Source organism: Pavona decussata, unplaced genomic scaffold (assembly GCF_977016875.1).
Source record: "Pavona decussata unplaced genomic scaffold, jaPavDecu1.1 SCAFFOLD_21, whole genome shotgun sequence".
NCBI lineage: Eukaryota > Metazoa > Cnidaria > Anthozoa > Scleractinia > Agariciidae > Pavona > Pavona decussata.
Window position 1 is genome coordinate 1044502 of NW_028145444.1, and position 21050 is coordinate 1065551.

Here is a 21050-nt window from a genome sequence, read left to right on the forward strand (position 1 = left end):
TTAATTAGTTTTGAATCATTTGATAACTTATTTCAAATCTTTAAGGGTCTTATTCCACTTTACATTTTAACTCGGGGGTTTTCAATGATCATTTCGCATCAGTTTAAGAACACTGGCGACGCCAGCGTCCACTCATACTCAACAAGAGTATCACGGAACAAAGAAACAGAAAAAGCTTTTAACTATTAGAAAAATACAGCGACTGGAAATGAGAAATTTGTTTTCTCGATACGAATTTTTTTTTTTTTTATTTCGCCCATCATCAATCACAGAACATGTATTAACCGATTACATTTGATAAGTAAAGCAAAGTAGGAGATGTGAGCAAGTCCTACTGGTCTTCTGTCTCGGGAATGGTATTTTGGTGGCGACGACTAGGAATCCCAACGTCGTTGTTTTTCAATCCTTCATCTGATAAAGAAGGAAAAACAAAAACGAGTTAAAGTACACACAAAACTAAATAGGATTTATCTCGAACTCTATCTAAAGTTTGTTCGGCAAGCTAATCATATGCGAGCTCAAAACTTACCGCTGAATATCTGGTTATTTTTGATCACGTCCTTGGCCCGTTATGGAGAAAAGTTGGCCCGGCTAGGAGAGTGACCCTACCATCGAAAAAGGGTCACCCGGCTAGGCGGGTCACCCTCCCAGCCGAGCCAACTTTTTGTTTCTCATGAAACGGTTCGCCAAGTTTTGTAAAGAAATGTAGGAAAAGTTGGCTCGCCCAGGGTAGCTCGGGTAGGCGAGTGACACTTCTACCCGGGACAACTTTTCTCCATATAAACGGGGCCTAAATAGGTTTATGCCATGGCTTTAATAACTGTGTTAGGAACAAATGAAGTTCGGATTGGTCAAACATTTATTGGGTCTTAAGTTTGGTCAGTTAGGTCTATTTCGTTTTAGTATAAATCTGCTAGTGTTCTATCATGAATGCTGCTCTCTTATTGGCTACGCTACTCACTATCTATTCTGTTTTATAACATAGCGCACGTGCATCCTAATCTAATTCCTATAGGCGTCATCATTGTACATTTCTCAACATACGCACGGCCGTGCGTCCATCCGATGACGTGTGCAAGTCAGATGGGGGAAGCATGCGCGCGCTGTGTTATTAAAAATCTTTTACATAGGGTCAACACCATAAAAAATGTATATTTATAAGAGCTTGCAGCTAAATGAAACGTTAAGATTAAAGCGATATGAGAAACCATTTTCGTCTTTTTTTTTTTTTTTTGTACAGAGAATTTTGTAATTAATCGGGAACAAAACCTGTTTTCCAGGAATCATTTACTTTATTTTCACTATGTTATAAAAGAATTGGTTCATAGTTTAGACTTTTAGCTGTGCGTATATCGAGTTATGCATGGATGCACTTGGGAAGTTTGGAGAGCACTCAAGACGCTAGAGTTGCTCTCGGCTACGCCTCGAGCAACTCTTACGCTTCACTCGTACTCTCCAAACTTCCCGCGTGCATCCATAACTGGATATACCCACGCTAAGCATGAAACAATTCATAAGTAGATGGTGAGTAGGGTGAGTGGCCTAACAGTGTGCAGTTGTCAAAAAAATGGCGGCGGCTTCGTCGCGTATTCCAATTCTTTGTGAAGAGGAGTTTCGGATATTATTACTAGTCGAGGCGATTCCATAGAAGACCAAAATTGCAACGAAATATAGAATGAAGATTTTTAATGGTAAGAAAAGGAGTCGAACAAGAGTCAAATGATTTTTTTCTTCATTTGAGACTTTTAAAAGTCGGCAATTTTATAATTTTGAAAACTTTTTAAAAAATTGGCTTCCAAAGGGCACCCTTACGTCAGTATATCTTTGATTGTCATTTTCGAATAAAAGAAAGTGGGCTCCTTGTTTCAGTTTCAAGCGAATGACGGCCGTTCAATATAAAATCTTGAATGAAATGCAAAGGCTCGCACACAGAAGCCAATACAATGCGACGTATTTATATCATTATTCAATAAAATCATGAACCTGTCTCGTTGTTAAGTTTTGAACGACTAGTAGATTTATAGTAAAACAATTAGATTATTCGCTCTCGATTTCTGTGTGTGATAGTACGCGATAGAAATCTCGAGCTCATAATCTAATTGTTAAGTGGAAAAATTTTTTCTGTGTTCAACATTTCAGGGGGGTGTTGTTGTTTTGTTGCGTTATGCATGTCGATATCAGGGATGTTGATTTTGTATTTCGTAGTTAGTTTCCGTAATCTGAACATCGGACAAAAGCCTGTTTGATCACGAGGGGTCGTCCGTGGTCGGTTATTTACTGAAATCAAATTGAGCTACCTACCAACCACCACCTCCAGCTCCTTAAAAGTGCATCCAATTTCGTTAGCTGCCTGACAGAAGTACTTCCCGTGGTCACGTGGACGTATTTTGACCAACGACAGCAAGCATGTTTTAACCTTGCGAGACTTTTTGTCGCAATTGGGCACTTTCAATACTGAAGAGTTGACAAACCAGTTGATCCGATATGGCTGCAGGTAGGTTTTAAAATACCACGCTGGGTACCTGTGTTCTGGTTCCCTTGCAGTACAATTCAGAGTAATACTTGAGCCTTGTCTAACCACAAGAGGGCTTTCAAAACGCTTTGGACCTTTAGAATGGGACTGGTGATCAAGCTGGGTGGCGTACAGTTCCACTGTTGGCGAAACTAAGACCAATTGCAAAGAAACTGTTAAGAGGGGTATATTTATTCGTAATGTATGTTTTGAACTGAATTTTCCTAAATAATATAACTGCTTCTCGTCAGTAACTTCATATACTCTTTGTAGATTTCACACTATGCGAACGGTGAAGTCTTTCATAGCTAGTATGCACACGACACTCCGAACTACTTTTTCCTCACACATGATAAACTTCATTATTTCATCAGTAAGTGTACATGAAATTTAAACAAAATATTGTATTTCAAAAGAAAAGAGACAGGGAATAAAACTTCAAACACGTTCATGTCAAGTTTTAAGGTTGAAACCACATTTTATTACAGTTTGAAGGAAATTGTTTTACAGGCCTACACTTGATTTCAATAATAAATTTTCGTGTTCATATATATTGGACCACCTAAGGATATAGTGCCAAACGTTTTTATGTTACATGTCAGGGTTGCCAATGAGACTCGCTGTACACTGAAGTTTGAAGTTTGCTCTATGTCGTACTTAAGTCGTTGGTGCTCCATTACAAAAAAAAATCACGGATAAAAACTGAATGCGGTAGCATGATTCTCGCATTCAGTTACCATTTGTCGGACTGACATGGTTAGAATAATGAACATCGCAAGGTTTATCAACAGCCTTTGAAGGGCTGATCATCTGACGACATATCCTGTTCAAGCAATCCTGACACGATGCAAACCGGTACCACTTTGAAGAAAGGTCGGATTTTAACATTTTAAAACTGGCTTGGGGCGTGAAAATAAATACCAATTTTACTAGACGAGAATTATGATTCGACCTCAGTTTTAACTTAAAAGGAACATTAAATGTTGTAACAAAAAAGGGAAAGGGGGTTTACATATAAGAAAAAAGAAACTCCTTTACCTCCATCAGATGTTTTTCCACATATCTGGCACCAGCTGACAATTGCAGAGGAGAAAATCACAGCAAGCATAACAGTTGCAAAGTAAGTCTTCGAAGAGGAGTTCATTTTCCTTTAAAAAAATCCAAATTTGCAGCACTTTAATTCCTTGATCTTCAAAAAGATGAGAGATACTGAGAGAGGTTAGCTGAGAAAGTGATTATATCAAGGGACGCTGTCAATCATTAATTTGAAAATTACGTGATTATGCACTGATGTTTCTTTTTTTCATAAAATATGAGTAATCTGATAACGTCACAAATAACATTAAAACTGAAATTACGGAATTCTTCAATGTAAAATGGTGTAGGTATATTCTCTGACTGTAATTTTCAAATCAATATATATTCAGAGATTGGGTTTTCTTTGAATAAGGATACTGTCTCTCTATTGTGTTCATTTTTCCTCTATTCTTTAGGAGAGAGTTGCATACTAAACAGGTGCACACCTTTAGTCAACTTAAAATCATCTATTTCATCGGCATAAATAAAGAAAACTTTATTTATTGCACAGATGTTCAAAATTAAGCGAAATTTTCCTTTGTATAAAAGTTATATCTTGACCTCAACCTGAAAATCTATAGAAAACTGAAATCATATATATTTTTCAGTATATTTACACATTCCAGCACTCCTCCCAAAATACCCTGTGCATAATCAAAGAAACTGAAACTATTTGAAGTTTAACTTATATTTTCGTACAAAACTAACTAGAAATACGTGACTCGCAAAACCTCGCGTAGCTAGGGCTGGCTGGAAAGTTCTGTTTACTCGTATTGAAACATCAAATGAGGAGATTAAGTTTTCTAAACAAAGCAACTTTTTTGATGAGCATGGTCTTTTCGTAGTTCCACAGGCTCGTTTGCGGTTGAAATCTATTTCTGACACGACGAAATGTACAACGGGCGTGCAGTGCTGTCGTGTTCGATGACTTTATTTCCCATGGAAAATTATTTTACAGCGGACACAAAACGTGTAATTTCTTCAATGCAATCTTTCACAAAAAAGGTTTCTGGAAGAAGGCGAGGGATATTTCCATCCAGAGAACGGAAAACTTTCCCGATGTTTGCAAATTTTTTTCCAACAAACTTCGTTTGACAACAGCATGTCTCCCAATCTGTTGCTGCCAAGCAGCCTTTCCTTTGTCTGACGTCATTCATACTTTGTTTGCGCACTGTTGCGAAAGACTTTCGTTTTTCATTTGTTTTAGTATATATAGAAATATATTTTCCGCTCGAATTCGCGCGGCTTAGCTCCCGAGCGCTGGCCTTCGGCCCGACAAATTTATTAACCTCGCTAAGCGAGGAAAAAGTTTCCAGGCAGGATCAAAAAGAAAAAAAAATGAAACGTGACAGGGAGGGAAAACTTTTAAAAATAAGTTTGGCATCATCTTGAATCTGTCATCATCTTGAAGTCATAAAACCTCAATTTTGAACAAACAAAAAAAATTAGGAGAATGACTTATGCACCGATCAAATCGAAACTTCAACATCCCTCCCCGGGCAAACCCCGGGCATTTGACTATTTTCTGTGCCCAGGAGTGGGGAATTTGACGGGTAAGGCCTTCCCGGGGGTAGGGAATTTGACCTTGCCTGGGTGGGGTGGGGAAAATTGAACCGGAAGTGTCAGGTTTCAAATCGCGTTTTTTGGGGGGGCGCCGAAGTCGCTAACAGCTATAAACACGTGTTTGGACGAGATGGAAGAGTTTAACGGAAGAGATACAGGATTACATAAAAACAAAAAATGGTCTTCAAAAGTGAGAGTGCTTAAATATTAATTATTTTTATAGATTGTATATAAACGATGTTGATTTTTTATACAATGAGTCAAGCTGCGGCTTTGTCCCGCAATGAATAGTGAAAGAAATAAACACTGTCGAATGAAAAACCGCTTTGGCTTAAATTGCAGAATATCCTGCCACTTGAACAACATTCTACGTAGCCGGCTATTAACTAATTAATATGTATTTCTAATTCTTTAAACGATTTAGTTTTTTTATGCAATGTATGCAGCAGCAGCAATGTATTTATGCAGTGTATGCAATGAGTCAAGCTGTGCCTTTCTCCCGCATTTGTGTCTGCAGAGGTTTTTAGAATAGCCATAAAACAGCAGTGAACAGTTAAAGAAAAAAAAAACATTGTCGAATGAAAAACCGCTGCTTTGGCTTAAACTGCAGAATACCCTGCCACTCGAACAGTTTACGTAGCCGGCTAACTCATTTTAAATATGTTATTATGCATTTCTCGTTAAACAACCTTTGCCGTGTTTTGGAGTTAGAACAGCTTACACTTGCTGATTGACATTGTCCGACTTAATAAATTCAATTTCCAATCACTAGTTTCAATGTTAAAGTTGTGTTTTTTGTAGTAACTCATGACAGGAGCAATTTTAACTCATAGTTGCTGGAATGGCATTCAATGGCCACATTGGTAGTAGTGGTGATTACTCGCCGCTGGCAATGTGCCAAGTTACCGAGACGCTGTACAATCAAAGGCTCTTGTGAGCCAACTCGTGAATACAGAAGTAAATGCTGGCAAGGTATAAAACATTGTTTGCTTTGTGTTTGGTTGGCCCAGGATTCGGAATATAAGCTACAAAGGCTTAAGGGACCTCACTGGCATTTTATTCCGCATCCTATAGGCCACTTCAAGTAGATTTTTAGCCGTTGCCCTCAGCAAGATTGAGCTCCTTGAATAATTTTGTATTTTTAAAGCAAGTTTTAATTTTGAATATTGTTTGGAGCCTTTGGAATGGTTGGCTTTTTTAAAAGCCAAAAAAAAAAAAAGAAAAAAAAAAGAAAAAGAAAAAAAATATTTTAGTCAACGCCCTACGCCACAGGACGACGTTGTCCACAACTTCTGAATATGAGATTAATTATCCTACAGTCGACTCCCGATGACTCGAATCTTCATGGGAAATTAAAAAAGGTTCGAGTTATTGCGAGTTGAGAACAAACGACCACGGAAATAAGAAAAAACGGTGTTCTATTCATACAGTGTATTACATTTTAGGAAAATTTAATTGTAGAGAAGTCGAGAGAAAATAGAACAATATTTCTAAATTATAAATCAGAACTTAACGTAACGCGAAACAAAAGAAAGCAAAGCAGCATGAGAAGACAAGTAGCTAACGCGAAGTTTTCAGGTTTCAAAGAGAACATCGCCGGGCTACTGTACCCTAAACCAGCGAAACCTGAACTGGACTGACACACACGGCTGACACACCGTCAGACGTTCCTCCTTCACATTTTATTCTTCCATTTTGCGCGAAATTTGTGTAGCCTTGGACGACATTCTTGACCTTGAGCGGCTTTCGACGCGGCTCTTTCAGTCAACAAAATAGGAAGTTGTCCCTTAGTTTCACTGTAGTTTCGGTCAATGGAAGGAGTTAGCAGACAACACACCTACTAGTGTTTTCTTTTAAGAACTAAACTTATTCGTTGAGTCGATTTTACGTCCTTGTTTTTTGTCCCGTAATGGCGGCTGATGGTGAATTCATGCACTATACGTAACTTAATGATTTTGGTTAAATTCCGATTAAATTAATATAAAGTTTACAGCTGATCGAGCGAGCGAGCGAGTACAATTCAGTCCACATCACGAAAACTCGTTCATTGTGCATGTGCACATTCACGAGTTAAAAATGAATGTATTGATGTGTGATAGATAGCGTTGTATTCTGGGAGGAAACTACAACGGATCGGAGTTGTAACTTTTGTCGGGACTTTGTATGCGGGTCATTTTTCGGTTTCCATTTTTTCAGGCATATTGTAATCAAGTGTCTTTAATTTGTGGTAGCTGCTAATTGTCTTATGAATGGAATAACAATGATTTCAAAAAATGCCCAAAACGATGAAATACCCCCCCCCCCCCCTCCCTCCCCTAAACGTGTAAGAATACACCAGAGGTGAGTTAGTTTTCAGTTCATTTTATTGAATGAAAGTTAAAATGAAGCTTTATTTAACGTTCGGAATCGACAATATTTTAATTCCCATAATTCCCATTAAAGTCTCAACAGCCGCCTGTAGCCCAATACCGCTTGCACTCAAAGGTCATCGTCCCACCAGTAATACATTATTACACGCTCTCTAGTGACGCGAGCTTGGACTGCCTGTGTTTTAATATACATTCATATTCGAATAGACCATTTCCGAGTTGCTTTGAACCTTATTATGAAAGCGAGGCTAAGTGCAAAGTTTTTGTTATGAAAAGTAGTTTCCATTCACATGCAAACAAAACTAATTTTCATATGAAAAGTTTTGCACTTAGCCTCGCTTTCATAGTGAGGTTCACAACAACTCGGAAATGGCCTACGTATTCATTTACTCATCCTCCACGGATATATTACGAACTCAAACCCAGGCTACTCCACAAGAGCGCCTGCACAAGAGCACTACACCGTCATCGCAGACTGTCATGGGCTCGAATCCCGTTCGAGTTTGAATTTTTTTCACGCTTTCTATTCGGAACTTTCTAAGTTGCGTAAATAACTGCGAGAGTCTTCCTTCCGATTTACTTCACCCTCAGTTCCAATCAGTGTTTAATATATTCATATCCGTTTGAGAGAATGTTCAAGACCGTGGCGGCGAGGCTTTAAGTCATGTTTGAAAATATAATTTATTTCCTATACCTAAAGATTCAAATGAAGACGTTAAAGGGGAAGAATCAAGCGAATTTGATGTCATTTTCAAACCCAAAAATGTTTGTCTGTCAACAGAAACATATAAGATAATTATAAATTATTAGACCACGAGTTGTCCTTTTCAAGAATTGAGTTGATCTCTTCTATCCTCTCGTTGTTCTAAAATTGTTTTGTAGCTATGTAGTGAAGCTCGTATTTCACCATTTTTAACCAAACAGGTAGGTAAACCGGTCAAAAACTCCATGAAACTTTCCCTTTTAAGCGACAAATTATCCAGGAAATGTAATTTATGTAAAAATTACACAACTGACATGGGAAGTTAATTTATCCCCTGAATAGACAATATCAGAAATGTGAGCTCCAGCTCTTTCTGAATTAGTTTGTTTAACAGCAAAGACTTACTGCGTGCCTGAAAATAAAATTCTTCTTTCAGTACATAAACAACTTGGGCCCCAACGAAAATAACTACTTCGGAAACCAAAATTTAGTGCACCGCGCATTGAATTGACACAGGAAGTTAATTTATCCACTAAGGAGACAATATAAGAAATGTGAGCTCCAGCTCTTTCTGAATTAGTTTGTTTAACAGCAAAGACTTATTGCGTGCCTGAAAATAAAATTCCACTTTCAGTACATAAACAACTTGAGCCCCAACGAAAATAACTACTTCGGAAACCAAAATTCACTGCACCGGCATTCAGGAATTTTAGATTCAAATTTCTTGTCTCGCATAATAATCATGTTTACTTTTCTCCACAACCGATAAAAAAAACGGGTAAGGTCAAATTTATAAACATTTATGCGAGATGTCCTCAAAAGCTATGGTGTGATGTTAAAGTAGTTTTATTTAAAAATTCAAACTACGTCAGCCAAACAGATGATCGGCTGCCAAATGATTTTGGATATAATTAGTTATTTTACGTTTCCTCAGGTCATTGTGTATTGAGAACACGAACAACAATTCCTTATCCCGTTAATCTACAGGGACAGTTACAACGGCTTAAGCACTCAGTTAGTGAAGAAACACACAAAGGTCTATCAATCTGGTAAGTTATATGGGGAAAACGGGTAAAACGATATTAAAATACGTCGACTGTCAGGGCAGGATACTTGAAAGACAAAAACTAGTTTAGAATTGCTGTACCCTTGGACTTTCCTTATCATATTTCTGATAGTTGTTGAAATATTTCAGCTCGAATTAAACAGAATTCATATACAGTCTGTTTCTGTATAAAAGTACATTTTTTTCTTAAAATTTAAAATGCTTAGACTCAATTGATAAAGGGCAGGAAGTCTTAAGAAAAATCGAGCAAACGGTTTTTGACTCTTGGTGGCTCTAATCCACCTGTTTGCAGCGATGATGCAATGATGTTGTGCTATTAATACTCTTTGATGGTGTACATGCGTTATTAATAAGTCATATTGTGTGCATTTAAAAGTACGTTTTAATGGTTTGTTTTTAACACGCGTCATTTCAATTATAAAACACAAGTTGGTATTCGATCAAAAGGCCTAGCCTTCCTGTAAGCACGGAGCTGTTTAAAATCTAATTTTCGTGTGGTTGTTATGATGTGGTTGTTCTTTTGATGGTTAGAAGAATCGCTGAACGATTTTACACTATTTTTAGTCAGCAAATTAAATTCAAATTATCACATGGCGTCAGGAGATGCGCGCCCTGCCGGATTGTTGATACGTGTCATCCATTCACCCGTGGATTGCATGATGACGTTTCGGTAAACTGCCTTTTACGGTATAATTAGCTGCTCACTGCTCAATTCTATGTAGATTTCCTGTACAAGTAGTAGTATTAAGTTAAATAGATTGAATTGGTGTGCTAAATTTGGCTGCAGCTTCAGGAGCAACCAAGTTTACGTCACGGGAACATTGGAAAAGCCCTAATAAGATGTTATTGAAGTAACTCGTTGCTAAAGCAAATGAAACGAAAGACACGTACCTACCTCAAATTTTCGAAAATTTACTGTGCTCGCTTTACTCTATGAGTTATGGAAAATACTTCCACCTTTAACTTCATGGCTGTGATAAAACTTGACTACACTTTTGTACCTTTCCAAGCTTAAACAAATTGTAATTTCGGATTTGCCAGTTTTATTCTTTACCTTTTTGAATTACGTGGCGTTCAATAAATTGTTCTAAGATTTCCACTCTCGTAAGCAGCATACTAGCGAGATAACCTGCGTACATTATAACTCACTAATAAACGCTCGTAAAAGGTGCATGATGGAGTTATAATGAGTTCCATTCGACTTATAGGTGGCACCATTTCTTTGACCCGCTCTCAATAACATTACTGACAACAATTAAAAGAATTACACTGTTTGTTCACAAAAATAGGTACGAGAGAACGAAAAATATATAGAATAACTGTTGTTAAAGAAAAAAGGCGAACGACAAATTTTACTTTTTCACTTGAAGAAATAGCAAAGCTATGCTTAATGTGTGACACATGCGATGTCTGTTTCTGTTAATGATCCGATATCTAACAATCATGAGTAGTGTAGTTTTCCATCTTGTCTCGGGTGTTGTGTAGTTCTGGGAACTTATAACGAAGACAAAAATGTCCAGTGTATAGGCAAGAAGGACAATGTAAAAATAATTTGTTATTCAAAGAAGTGCCTGTTACATCGAAACGTTAACTTGCGCAGTCATTTGGTAAAGAACACAACAATCATATAGCAGTATAGTTGTGGTCGGAAATATTTGCTGTCACTGATTTCGAAATCAGGCTTTTGTAATGAATCTCTTGGTGTTAAAACAAAACTGAAGCACTGATACTCATGAAATGCATGATCGAAACATTCGAATAGTTAAGGCGAGTAACCTGCAGAGATCCCCCGATAAATGATTTCATATTGATATGCAAGTTCTTTGTGTCATATGAACTCAGTTGATAGATGGGGGCTAGCCGTGGGTCCCATTCCCCCAGGTCCATCCGGCCGAGGCGCCTGGACATTTTGTTTAGAAAAGAGAAGCTAGTCAAAATTTCGACAAGAGGGGGCCTCTACTTACCTGAAGGTCTGGAGTTAGAGCTGCTCTCTCAAAAAAAGTATAAACGAATTAAATTCATAGAATAACAGTAACATTGTGTTTTTTTTTCTTATGTAAAGCCCTTTTCCTCAGGATCTATATGCCTGTGAATCATTTACCAAAGGTTTCTTTTACACGGGCAAGGGTGGTAACGCCCTTCCCTTATATATTTTATTGAGGGCTTGTTGTAAACCCTGACTAAAGCGTAATAAACTCTCTCATTTCTTTGCTGGAATAAGTAGCAGTAAATAGATCGAAAGTGAAGTAATGTGGCTCTGGACTGTCTGTTGTATAGTTACTTTTTTTTTTAATTTTGTGTGCATGGCTACAACCAAATCTATTGTTGTGCAGCGCACGTGATACAAGATCAACTATAACTGAAACTGAATCACTGCTTAACGACAGAATACCGCGGTCGAAATCTCGCACTAAGGCCTATTTTATGGCTATGCAAATAGTCAGTCAGAGAATCGAACATAGTATACTAATCCACGATTACTTCTAGTTTGTCCACTTATGTCTAGAAATGCACCTAACCCTGAATTTGGGTACTTTACATAAGACGGACCTTTTATTGTTATTTACATATGACTTTATGTTTGACAAAATATATCGTGCGTTTGTGTTTTGGTCAGAATTAAGGTTAGGGGACACCTTGTGACATCTACCATACGGTTCATGCATCTCATTAGCGTGTATTTCTGGGCATATCACAGTTTGTCCACAGTTTTAAATCATTCAGAGAGAGCTAGGGGGAATTGAGTAAATTTATTTCTTTTTATTTTTAAGTCCTGTTTACTGATAACGTTCTCCTTGACACGTAGGGATTAGAGTATAGCCACGTGCTCAAGTAACAGTTGAAAAATATTACTGAGGTTCTTGAAAAACAGTTGAATGACCTGAGAAGGATATTGAAGGGAATTAACTTCCGGGAAGAGGGAAAGTGGCGGCACAGCACAATAGATTGTTTACTTCACGCACTACATTATTTTGCATAAGTACCATCTGCTTCGCCGACCATCTAAACTACGGTAATCGAGGAGGCAAGTCGCCCTTTTGTTTTCTCGCCATGATTCTCTGTAAGAAGTAATACTGTTTACAACAAGAGGAAATCACAACAGTACTACTCACAACTCTTCTGAGATGCGAGGTCGATCAGTTATAAAATGATAAGGTTTTTGAAAATGATATGCATGATCGTTTTTACAAGGAGTTAAATAATTATTCACATTTTAGTTCACGTAGCTCAGTTTTGACTTCCGTAATAAGCTATCCATGCTTTGTTTTCGTGATCATGTACCCCTTGACTCATTTACTGCGGCTTCATATCAATTTCGTGGTGCGTTTATTGAAGCGGGTTTGGATGGCAACGTTTTTGGTTGATCAGTAACACGTCCAAGGACCGACCACATAATGTCAAAGTATAACGGAAGTTCTGTTGTTAGTTCACGTAGTTTTTGACTTCCGTGTTGAGTTATTCTTGTTTTTTAATCGAGTAAAACCGTGCTTTGTTTTCTTTATCGTTTCCCTTAAAAAAAAGATTGAAAATAATTATCATGGGGCACAGGGATTCGCTCTCTTACCTCATAGTCTCTTGGGATCGATTGGATATCAATTTCGTGGTGCATTCATTGAAGCGGGTTTGGATGACAACGTTTTTAGTTTGTGAGCAACACCTCCACGGAATCAAAGTATAACGGAAGTTCCGTTGTTTCTCTGAAGAGTAATAATTATTCATTTGGAGCCGATATTTGGCAACATTTGTTATAGCAGGTTTTTTTTAAGTGCTTTTCCTTGAATATCCTAGTTTTCAAGGAAAAAAGGCGGCGAAAGCCTTTTCGTTTATGTTGCGGGAAACATATTTTTTTCTAATTTTATTAAAAAATCCAGCAATAAAAAAGAAGCAAAAGTGATTGACATGTTTCTTGCGTATAATGATTTAGCCAACTGAACTGAATATCAAACACTTGTTAAGAAACTACATTCGTCGTAACTGACAAGCTCTCTTAATCGACATAACATGGGCGATAGCGGTCTTTCGATTTGAGGCAAATCTACGATTGTACCTCTATATGATAAATATGACAAAACGAAATTGTTAAACAATAAAATAAACAAAGAAGGAAGTACAAAGAAGACATCTGAGAAGGTGTGTTACCAAATAGAGATAACACAACGTGGAATCATGCTAAAATGTATCACGCGCAAAGGTCCGCAAAGGTATTAGGCAAAAAAGCATTTCACTAAACGCCATAACGGCGTAAAAAGCAGATTACCCAGAAAGGCACGCATTAGGCATCATGCGTAAGATGTCACGCGAAAAGGTATCGCACAAAATGGTAGGACTTTTGCGTTTCTTGATAGAATTGTTTAATTATATTTTGAAAGCCGAGCGTGAATATGGGGCAAGTTGAATTCTATTTTCCACGTAATAGAGATTTATGAGAGATACACGAAATGTGGCTTCCAGTTCCATATTTTTTCCGCAAGTCTGGTGACAATCAGTCTCGTAAGCACGGCGATATATAGCTGGTGTGTATCAGGGCACTACCTCTCTGAGGTTAAACTAACAGTGGATTTCCAATATGGCGCACATTTTACGTACAGATGGTTCTCCTTGCGTGAAAGAAAGGGACGATGACACACGGATCTACGAGCTGCTAACGTAACAGGTGGACTTGCGCATGGACGTGAATATATTCAATGGCTCAACAACCTACGCAGACGAAATTAGAGACTGTGTGGGCAACTTGTTTAAACGCTTAAAGTTTAACAGCTCTCAACTGTTGCATTAACTCAAGCCGTTCATGCATCGATCGCTTTTTATTTTATTTGCGTAATTTACTGACGTAAAGCCAGTTAATTAAATTCACATCCATCATCGGCGCAACGTATAAATTACGCTCCAGGAGAAATCCACCTCACAAATCAAAAGTTGGACAGAGTTCAACGTTTTACGCTCACACAAGCCTTTCAATGCGTGCATCCAGAGGGCATTCGTTTTCCTACGAACAGGTAAAAAAGAATTTAATTTCAGGTTTCCAACGGCATTGAAAAACGAAATTCGGAGTTTTATTTTTATTTTTCGTTTCCGCGACTATCGAAAACCGAATACCAATATACATTTTAGTTTATACACACAAACATGCGTTTTGTTTTTTGTTTTTTGTTTTTTGTTTTTGTTTTGTTTTTTTTTTTGTTTTGTTTTTTTTTTGTTTGTTTGTTTGTTTGTTTGTTTGTTTGTTTTTTTCGTTTTTGTGTCATTTACATTTCCGGATTTTCGCTAACCGGAAGAACGTCAGCACTACCTGTCGCCATGGGATGGCTTTGAAAGGTCTGGATCTTGGAAGAGTGAAAAAGGCATTGGGAACTACTAAGGACAAAATGGCGAATTCTAGCGTGTACGAAGATCTGTTCTATTTTGAATTCTTTGTGTGTCAGATCAGTGGAGAAAGAAGAAGTCTTTCCCTATAGTATTAATATTAAAACATGAGCATTACAGTTTTATAGTTATAGCAAAGAGGCGGGAAATTTAACAGTCTTGAAAAGTCAGGCTAACAATGAACGACGTGAGCGTCGAGTAAAAGATCTTGATGTGACTCAGCGGAAAACACAGTCTGAAGTCAGTTTGTTGATAAAAGAAGTGTATCCTAAAGGCAGGCCTTGGTTTGAGGTCGGTTTATACAATGGGTTTACTCGGAAAAACGTCTGTCAAACGATTAACTGGAAATGTGCGCCAAGGAAGTTGTGCCGCGGACTGGTATGTTTGAACTGTCGGTGATGTTTGTAAAAAGGAAAAAAACTACGGTTATATTTGCTGGTTAGTCTTCGTCTTTATAGATTTCTTGCCATGCATCCAACTTCGCAGTTTGGTAGGTGGTGAGGGAAATGATTGGGTGGGAAAGAATGCTGATCACACAAAGAAAATTTGCGTACGGCCCGACAAAATCAGTAGACACGAAATTATTCAGTTACTTGCCTGGGACCCTCAAGAAAGCCTCGATACCAATACGTCAGACGCTGCGATGTAAAATGGAAGGGTCCTTCCTTCGCATGATAGCTACAGTATCATGCTTGCTGCTTGCCATAACGAAAGTAACCCGAAAACTTACAACCGCAGAAAACGCGACCAGCATTCCACGACAAGCTCGGAACGTTAACCAAAACACTACCAAGCCTTCCCTTCCCAAGCTTCCCTTGGGGTACTTTTTTCATTTGGAATGCGAACGATTGATCAATTCTTCGCGCAAAAACAAAAATTGAAAATCGATTGGAATTTTCTATTTTGAACTTTCTTCTAAATCCACGTAATCGTGGATGGTACAAGGCTGTGGCAACGGTTTTCCTGTGAATAAACGAATAATACAAACTGTTTTATTTTCTATTCAATGCTCAAGGAAAATAAGAAGTCTAAATTTTATTTTTGTTTTTACATAAGGAAAAGCGATAAACCATTAATTTATAAAATTAATTAGCGTTTATTACAACACCCTCCATGAAACCTGCCTGTAAAGAAAAGTAACAAGGCAATAAAATTGAACTGCCAATACCACTAAATAGGTTACTAAATCAATATTTTTATCTTACAATCCAGACAGTATCAAACATATTTCTTGGTTTTTCATGATGTCCATCCTCTGTTGGATGCAGTATACCAAGTATTTCTTGCTGCAGATCACCTGTTATTTTTTGGTGCTTCCTTCCATCACAAGCCAGATATGTAGTTATAAACCTAGAGGAAGTAAGTATGACTATACGAAAAGATGATATCATTTCATTTTTAAATAAGTTGTATTGATTACAAAAACCTTTCTGGTGCTAAGGTGTTATGGTGTCTGCCAAAGTTCACTTTCAAGCGGTGTTTTGTAGTTTCTTACACTATCGTCAGTACTCTAACAATTTAAATAGTTAGAGTCTAGGAGCCATATCATAAGTATAGGTAAATTATGATCACCCAGTTAGGTGTAGTCCAGAGAAGGACTGTTTGTGGTGACATTGGCTGACGCTTCAACAACCTGGGTAGAAGTCATTATCGGAGTCCTTTGACTCTGATGGTAACTTAAGCCCCGTTCATACCAACAAATCATGCTTAAACAATATATGTAAAAGCGTTCTCTGGTAAAACGATTTTAACAATTGTAAGCTTTCGACAGTCAGTCTACTGTCTTCAACAGATAAAACTGCGTGATGAAATAAACCGCAAAGAAAAATTTAAATATGGAGAGTAATATGCATAAATTAAATAGAAAAATTCATATAGGGAAAGAATGTAAAAAGCGTACTAAAGGTGCTAAAGCTAATGTTTGTTTAAAAGAATGAAATATTGTCTCGACAGTTTGGGCCGTGTGCCATGATTCCGTTTCTTTCTGGTGCGATCTTTTCCTTTATCGATGATTGTGGCATTGTCATAGTCAATTGTTTGCTCCAAGATATGATTTTTTATTTTTTGGTGTCAAATGATCTTTTGGTTTCGCCAATGTAATTCCATGGACATGATTTTATAAAAGGCATTGCATTGGTCGTCTTCAGAAGGTCGAAACTTAGGGAAAGGAAATTCTTGTTGAATTGTTCTTATAGGTTTGTTGCATTATGACTTCAATGCTGTGACTTCTAGGATTCGAATGATTGGCTCATTTCGGTCGTTGCGTTGGGTCAGCGGCCTATTTGAAAAACATGCCAACTAATTCATTAGGTGTTGGTGTCGGATGGTTGTGACGATTTCTTTATTATGTCAGCAGTGATTTTTATTTTTATTTTTTTTTTATTATTAATATTATTATCTTTTTTTGTGGGCGGGGGGGGGGGGGCATTAGATCGTAGTACGGTACTAGCACATGTAATTTCGCGGGCTTTTCCAGATTCTGGAACCAGGTTTAACAAAATACAATGAAAATATTTAATTGGAAACAGGAAGCTCAACAATTGGCTTTGACATAGGGTTCAAGCAAAATTTAACTTATGCTTTCATTTGTGCTAAATCTGTAGCCAACCAAGAATCCGAAAGCAACTTTTATGAAAGAAACAATTTTAAAATGGGTGTTAAACTAAACAGCTTTTAATCGTGCTTAAGCCTTGGTAGCTCTTGGTGTCCCGCCTGATGAATGGGGCATGAGTCTGCTCAGGCTAACGAAACGCCATTTCACTTCAAACTGGTCTTTACACCAACCAGTTCATCATAATTTATCTTCTTATAAGTAAACGCATTATACGCAGTGGTCTATTAATTGACGTTTGCTATTAGTGTTTGGTTCCGTATAATATGGCTGTATAATTCATTTTGGATTCGTCGTGGGTTTCTTTTGGGTTTATTTAAACTTGGACTTGTAGTTGTCTATTACTGGGGCAGTATATGGTGATTCGGTCAAAAGAGCTGCATCTCTTAGCAATATTTCACTCAATTTGTCACCCAAAAACCTTGAATTTAAAAGTATGCAAGCACGTTATGCATGCTGTTTATTTTACTTTCAACACAGCTGCTTTGTCTCAGCAAGGCAGTCGATAAAATAGCTTTATTGATCCGCCTTTTCAGGTGCTCCTTTAGTTGAAATCTCCTCATCTCCATCACTGCATCTTTGGACCTCTGGCACTTCCCTTAATTTGACTTGTACTGCACGTTTAACTAACAATTCATGGAAAACAAATAGGAATTCCAAACCAGTGAAAATCGAATGGTTTAATTCGTCAAAGGAAGAGGTTGGTAAATGCTGGACGATCGCGAGAGGTTCAGCTAACGTTATGAATTGTACACTTGTTCTTGGCGCCTTTATTAGACGGAACCTCAGTGACAGTTACACTTGTAAAGCAAGCAATGACTATGGCTATTGCACCACGAAGAAGTTTGATGTTCCCATCGGTAAGCAGGAATTCTTAGTATTCTGAACCCTATCTAGACCAGATGGGCTGGATTCTGCCCGCTGCAACTTTCAACCTGAATACGTTTATTTAATAGGGGACTTAAGCACAGACGTTTTTGAACCACGGATGGATACCAAAAATGGAATTTTTCCCTTTTTGGAACGTTTTCGCGCCATCGCGTTTGTAACGTCAAACCACAGTCATCAACAAGAGCTTTTCCTGCCCTTGGTAAGGAGCAAACTAACGCCAAAAAAGGAAACATTCGACTTCCGGTTGCCGTCCGTGGCTGACGAACGTCTGTGCTTAAGCTTCTCATTCATTCATTCATTCATTCATTTATTTTGCCATTAACCAAAAAATACAACATAAATACATTATATACATGAGGACCCGCAGTTGATTTTTTTTGGACGCCGCATGGTGCCGTAGTTACTAGGAACGCTTTGCTAAGCGGATTATTTGGATTTTTGTAGGTGCGAAATGTAATTAGTGCATTCGCTCCGTTGAGCCAATCGAATCATGAGGCGTCTGTAATCTCATTCAATATGTCATAGAATGAACGGCTCATGTTATTCTCACTTCTTTCTTTGCGATCTGGACAGTGTTTTTGAATATCGTAACTCGATTCAAAATTACCGCATTAATCCTCATATAAGAAGATGGCGAGAATAAATTCGAATTAAATAAGTCTGTGGCATGCCGGTGCTTATGTACGTACCATCTAATGAGAGGTACCGTGCAATTGTTGACCATGCCGATCAAAAAATATGTATACCTTTAATTATATATTAAAGAGGGACGCGTCGGCAAAATACCAAGACCATATGACGCTTTGTTTGGCCACGTACTTTGTTTTGTAATGAATGAACGAGATCGATTTTCGCGAATTTCGCTGCAATTGCATGGTAAAAAAAATATAAGCCTGAATTTCGTCAGATGTGACTCCTCTGCGTCATGTGCACAAAGCTCGGAAACTAATCGCCATCCTTTAGACCGGGCCTTTAGATCTACTAGTTGTACATTCACTTCCGGAACAAAACATTCCCAGCTAATGTTTCTATTGTTTTGCGATAAGCCGCTGTCTATTCGAATTTAGATAATAAGTATCACTGTGTGGAAACGCGGGCACATATACAAGCATCTTGAAACGCGATCGCGGAATTATATTACGGTACTGTTTAGCGGGAACGAGAGGAAAGCGCGCCCTTCCGAAATTGTGATCGATCATGCCACGAAAGTCGCGTGGAAGTTCATTTGAGGAAAAAAAAAGGAAGATGCGCAAAGCAAGGAACAAAAGAAAGCGATTGCTAAGGGCCGCTAATGAAAGGGAGGCCAGACAGATGCGAAGACAAAACATGAGGGACGTATTCCTCTGCTAAGGAATTGGCGCGTGTTAATTATGCGAAATGGTAGGCATTGAAACAAAGGAAATACAAGAGAAAGAACCAAGGTAAGGCTTGCTTAGCCAAGAAGACGTAAGTTATCACAGAAGAGCATTTGTCTAGACAACCACAATTTTGAATATTCAAGCTTAACATAAACACGGCTAACATGATCTCGCATTGTACATCATCCGGATTATTGTTCCGGGGGTAGGCGTCATAACATTCATAGTGTAGGAGAGCAGCCCTCAAAATTTCACTCCTAAACTTACGATGAAATGGAACAATCCATACTCACTTTCAGAACAGGGGGCACGACAAATTCACTTCTTGGTCGAAATGTCCAAATTGTAAATCTATTTTCACACCAGACCAAAACCATTATGAGGGGACTATATAGAACACTTTTATCAGTAAGGTCAGTATTTTACAAACAAGCAATAAAAGAGCCGAAACTATACAGGTGGTGAAGTAATGAAGGAAGTGACTATGAAGCAAACTCGTAAAAATAATTAAATAAAAAAAAAAATACACAGCCAGTGTCATGGTTGATGCCGGTGTCGTGGACTCATGTAACATAAAATAAAAAAATACAGCAACTCAGCGCTTAATAATTTCTATCCATCAGAACGGCGGGTGACACACCTCATACGGTCTGAAATGACATAAAAAACGCTAACACAGCAACTCAGCCTTTAATTGTTTATCCATCAGAACGGCGGGTGGCACGCCTTATACGGTCTGATGTAATATAAAAAACGCTAATACAGCAATTCAGCCTTTAATTTTTTATCCATCAGAACGGCGGGTGGCACGCCTTATACGGTCTGATGTAATATAAAAAACGCTAATACAGCAATTCAGCCTTTAATTTTTTATCCATCAGAACGGCGGGTGGCACGCCTTATACGGTCTGATGTAATATAAAAAACGCTAATACAGCAATTCAGCCTTTAATTGTTTATCCATCAGAACGGCGGGCGGCACGCCTTATACGGTCTGATGTAATATAAAAAACGCTAATACAGCAATTCAGCCTTTAATTGTTTATCCATCAGAACGGCGGGCGGCACGCCTTATACGGTCTGATGTAATATAAAAAACGCTAATACAGCAATTCAGCCTTTAATTTTTTATCCATCAGAACGGCGGGTGGCACGCCTTATACGGTCTGATGTAATATAAAAAACGCTAATACAGCAATTCAGCCTTTAATTTTTTATCCATCAGAACGGCGGGCGGCACGCCTTATACGGTCTGATGTAATATAAAAAACGCTAATACAGCAATTCAGCCTTTAATTGTTTATCCATCAGAACGGCGGGCGGCACGCCTTATACGGTCTGATGTAATATAAAAAACGCTAATACAGCAATTCAGCCTTTAATTTTTTATCCATCAGAGCGGCGGGCGGCACGCCTTATACGGTCTGATGTATCACAAAAAATGCTAACACAGCAACTCAGCCTTTAATTTTCTATCCTTCAGAACGGCGGGCGGTACGCCTTATACGGTCTGATGTAACATAAAAAAGCAATAAT

The 21050-nt window shown here is 38.1% G+C and overlaps 3 protein-coding genes across 5 annotated transcripts in view; 2 read left to right on the forward strand and 1 right to left on the reverse strand.

Moving 5' to 3' along the window:
* LOC146486103 (fibroblast growth factor receptor 1-like) overlaps window positions 1–21050 on the forward strand; it is a 94708-nt gene that overhangs the window by 20170 nt on the left and 53488 nt on the right. The window contains exons 1-2 of one of the 2 annotated variants that reach the window (XM_085098157.1): window positions 9164–9273; window positions 15867–16013. The exons of the other annotated variant lie outside the window; for it this stretch is intronic. Of the exons in view, the coding sequence (XP_084954283.1) occupies window positions 15896–16013 (118 nt within the window). The 5' untranslated portion in view covers window positions 9164–9273; window positions 15867–15895. Of the gene's footprint in view, window positions 1–9163; window positions 9274–15866; window positions 16014–21050 lie in introns of those variants that run through there. 2 annotated transcript variants of the gene reach the window in all.
* Window positions 1–21050, forward strand: part of LOC146486104 (fibroblast growth factor receptor 2-like) — a 55754-nt gene that overhangs the window by 16435 nt on the left and 18269 nt on the right. The gene's annotated exons all lie outside the window — the stretch shown is intronic.
* Window positions 217–3767, reverse strand: LOC146486105 (uncharacterized). Its single transcript, XM_085098407.1, has 3 exons — window positions 3551–3767; window positions 2302–2664; window positions 217–411 (listed from the first exon to the last, which is right to left on the reverse strand). Exons 1-3 carry the CDS (start codon window positions 3654–3656, stop codon window positions 332–334), a joined length of 549 nt encoding a protein of 182 aa, XP_084954533.1. The 5' UTR covers window positions 3657–3767; the 3' UTR covers window positions 217–331.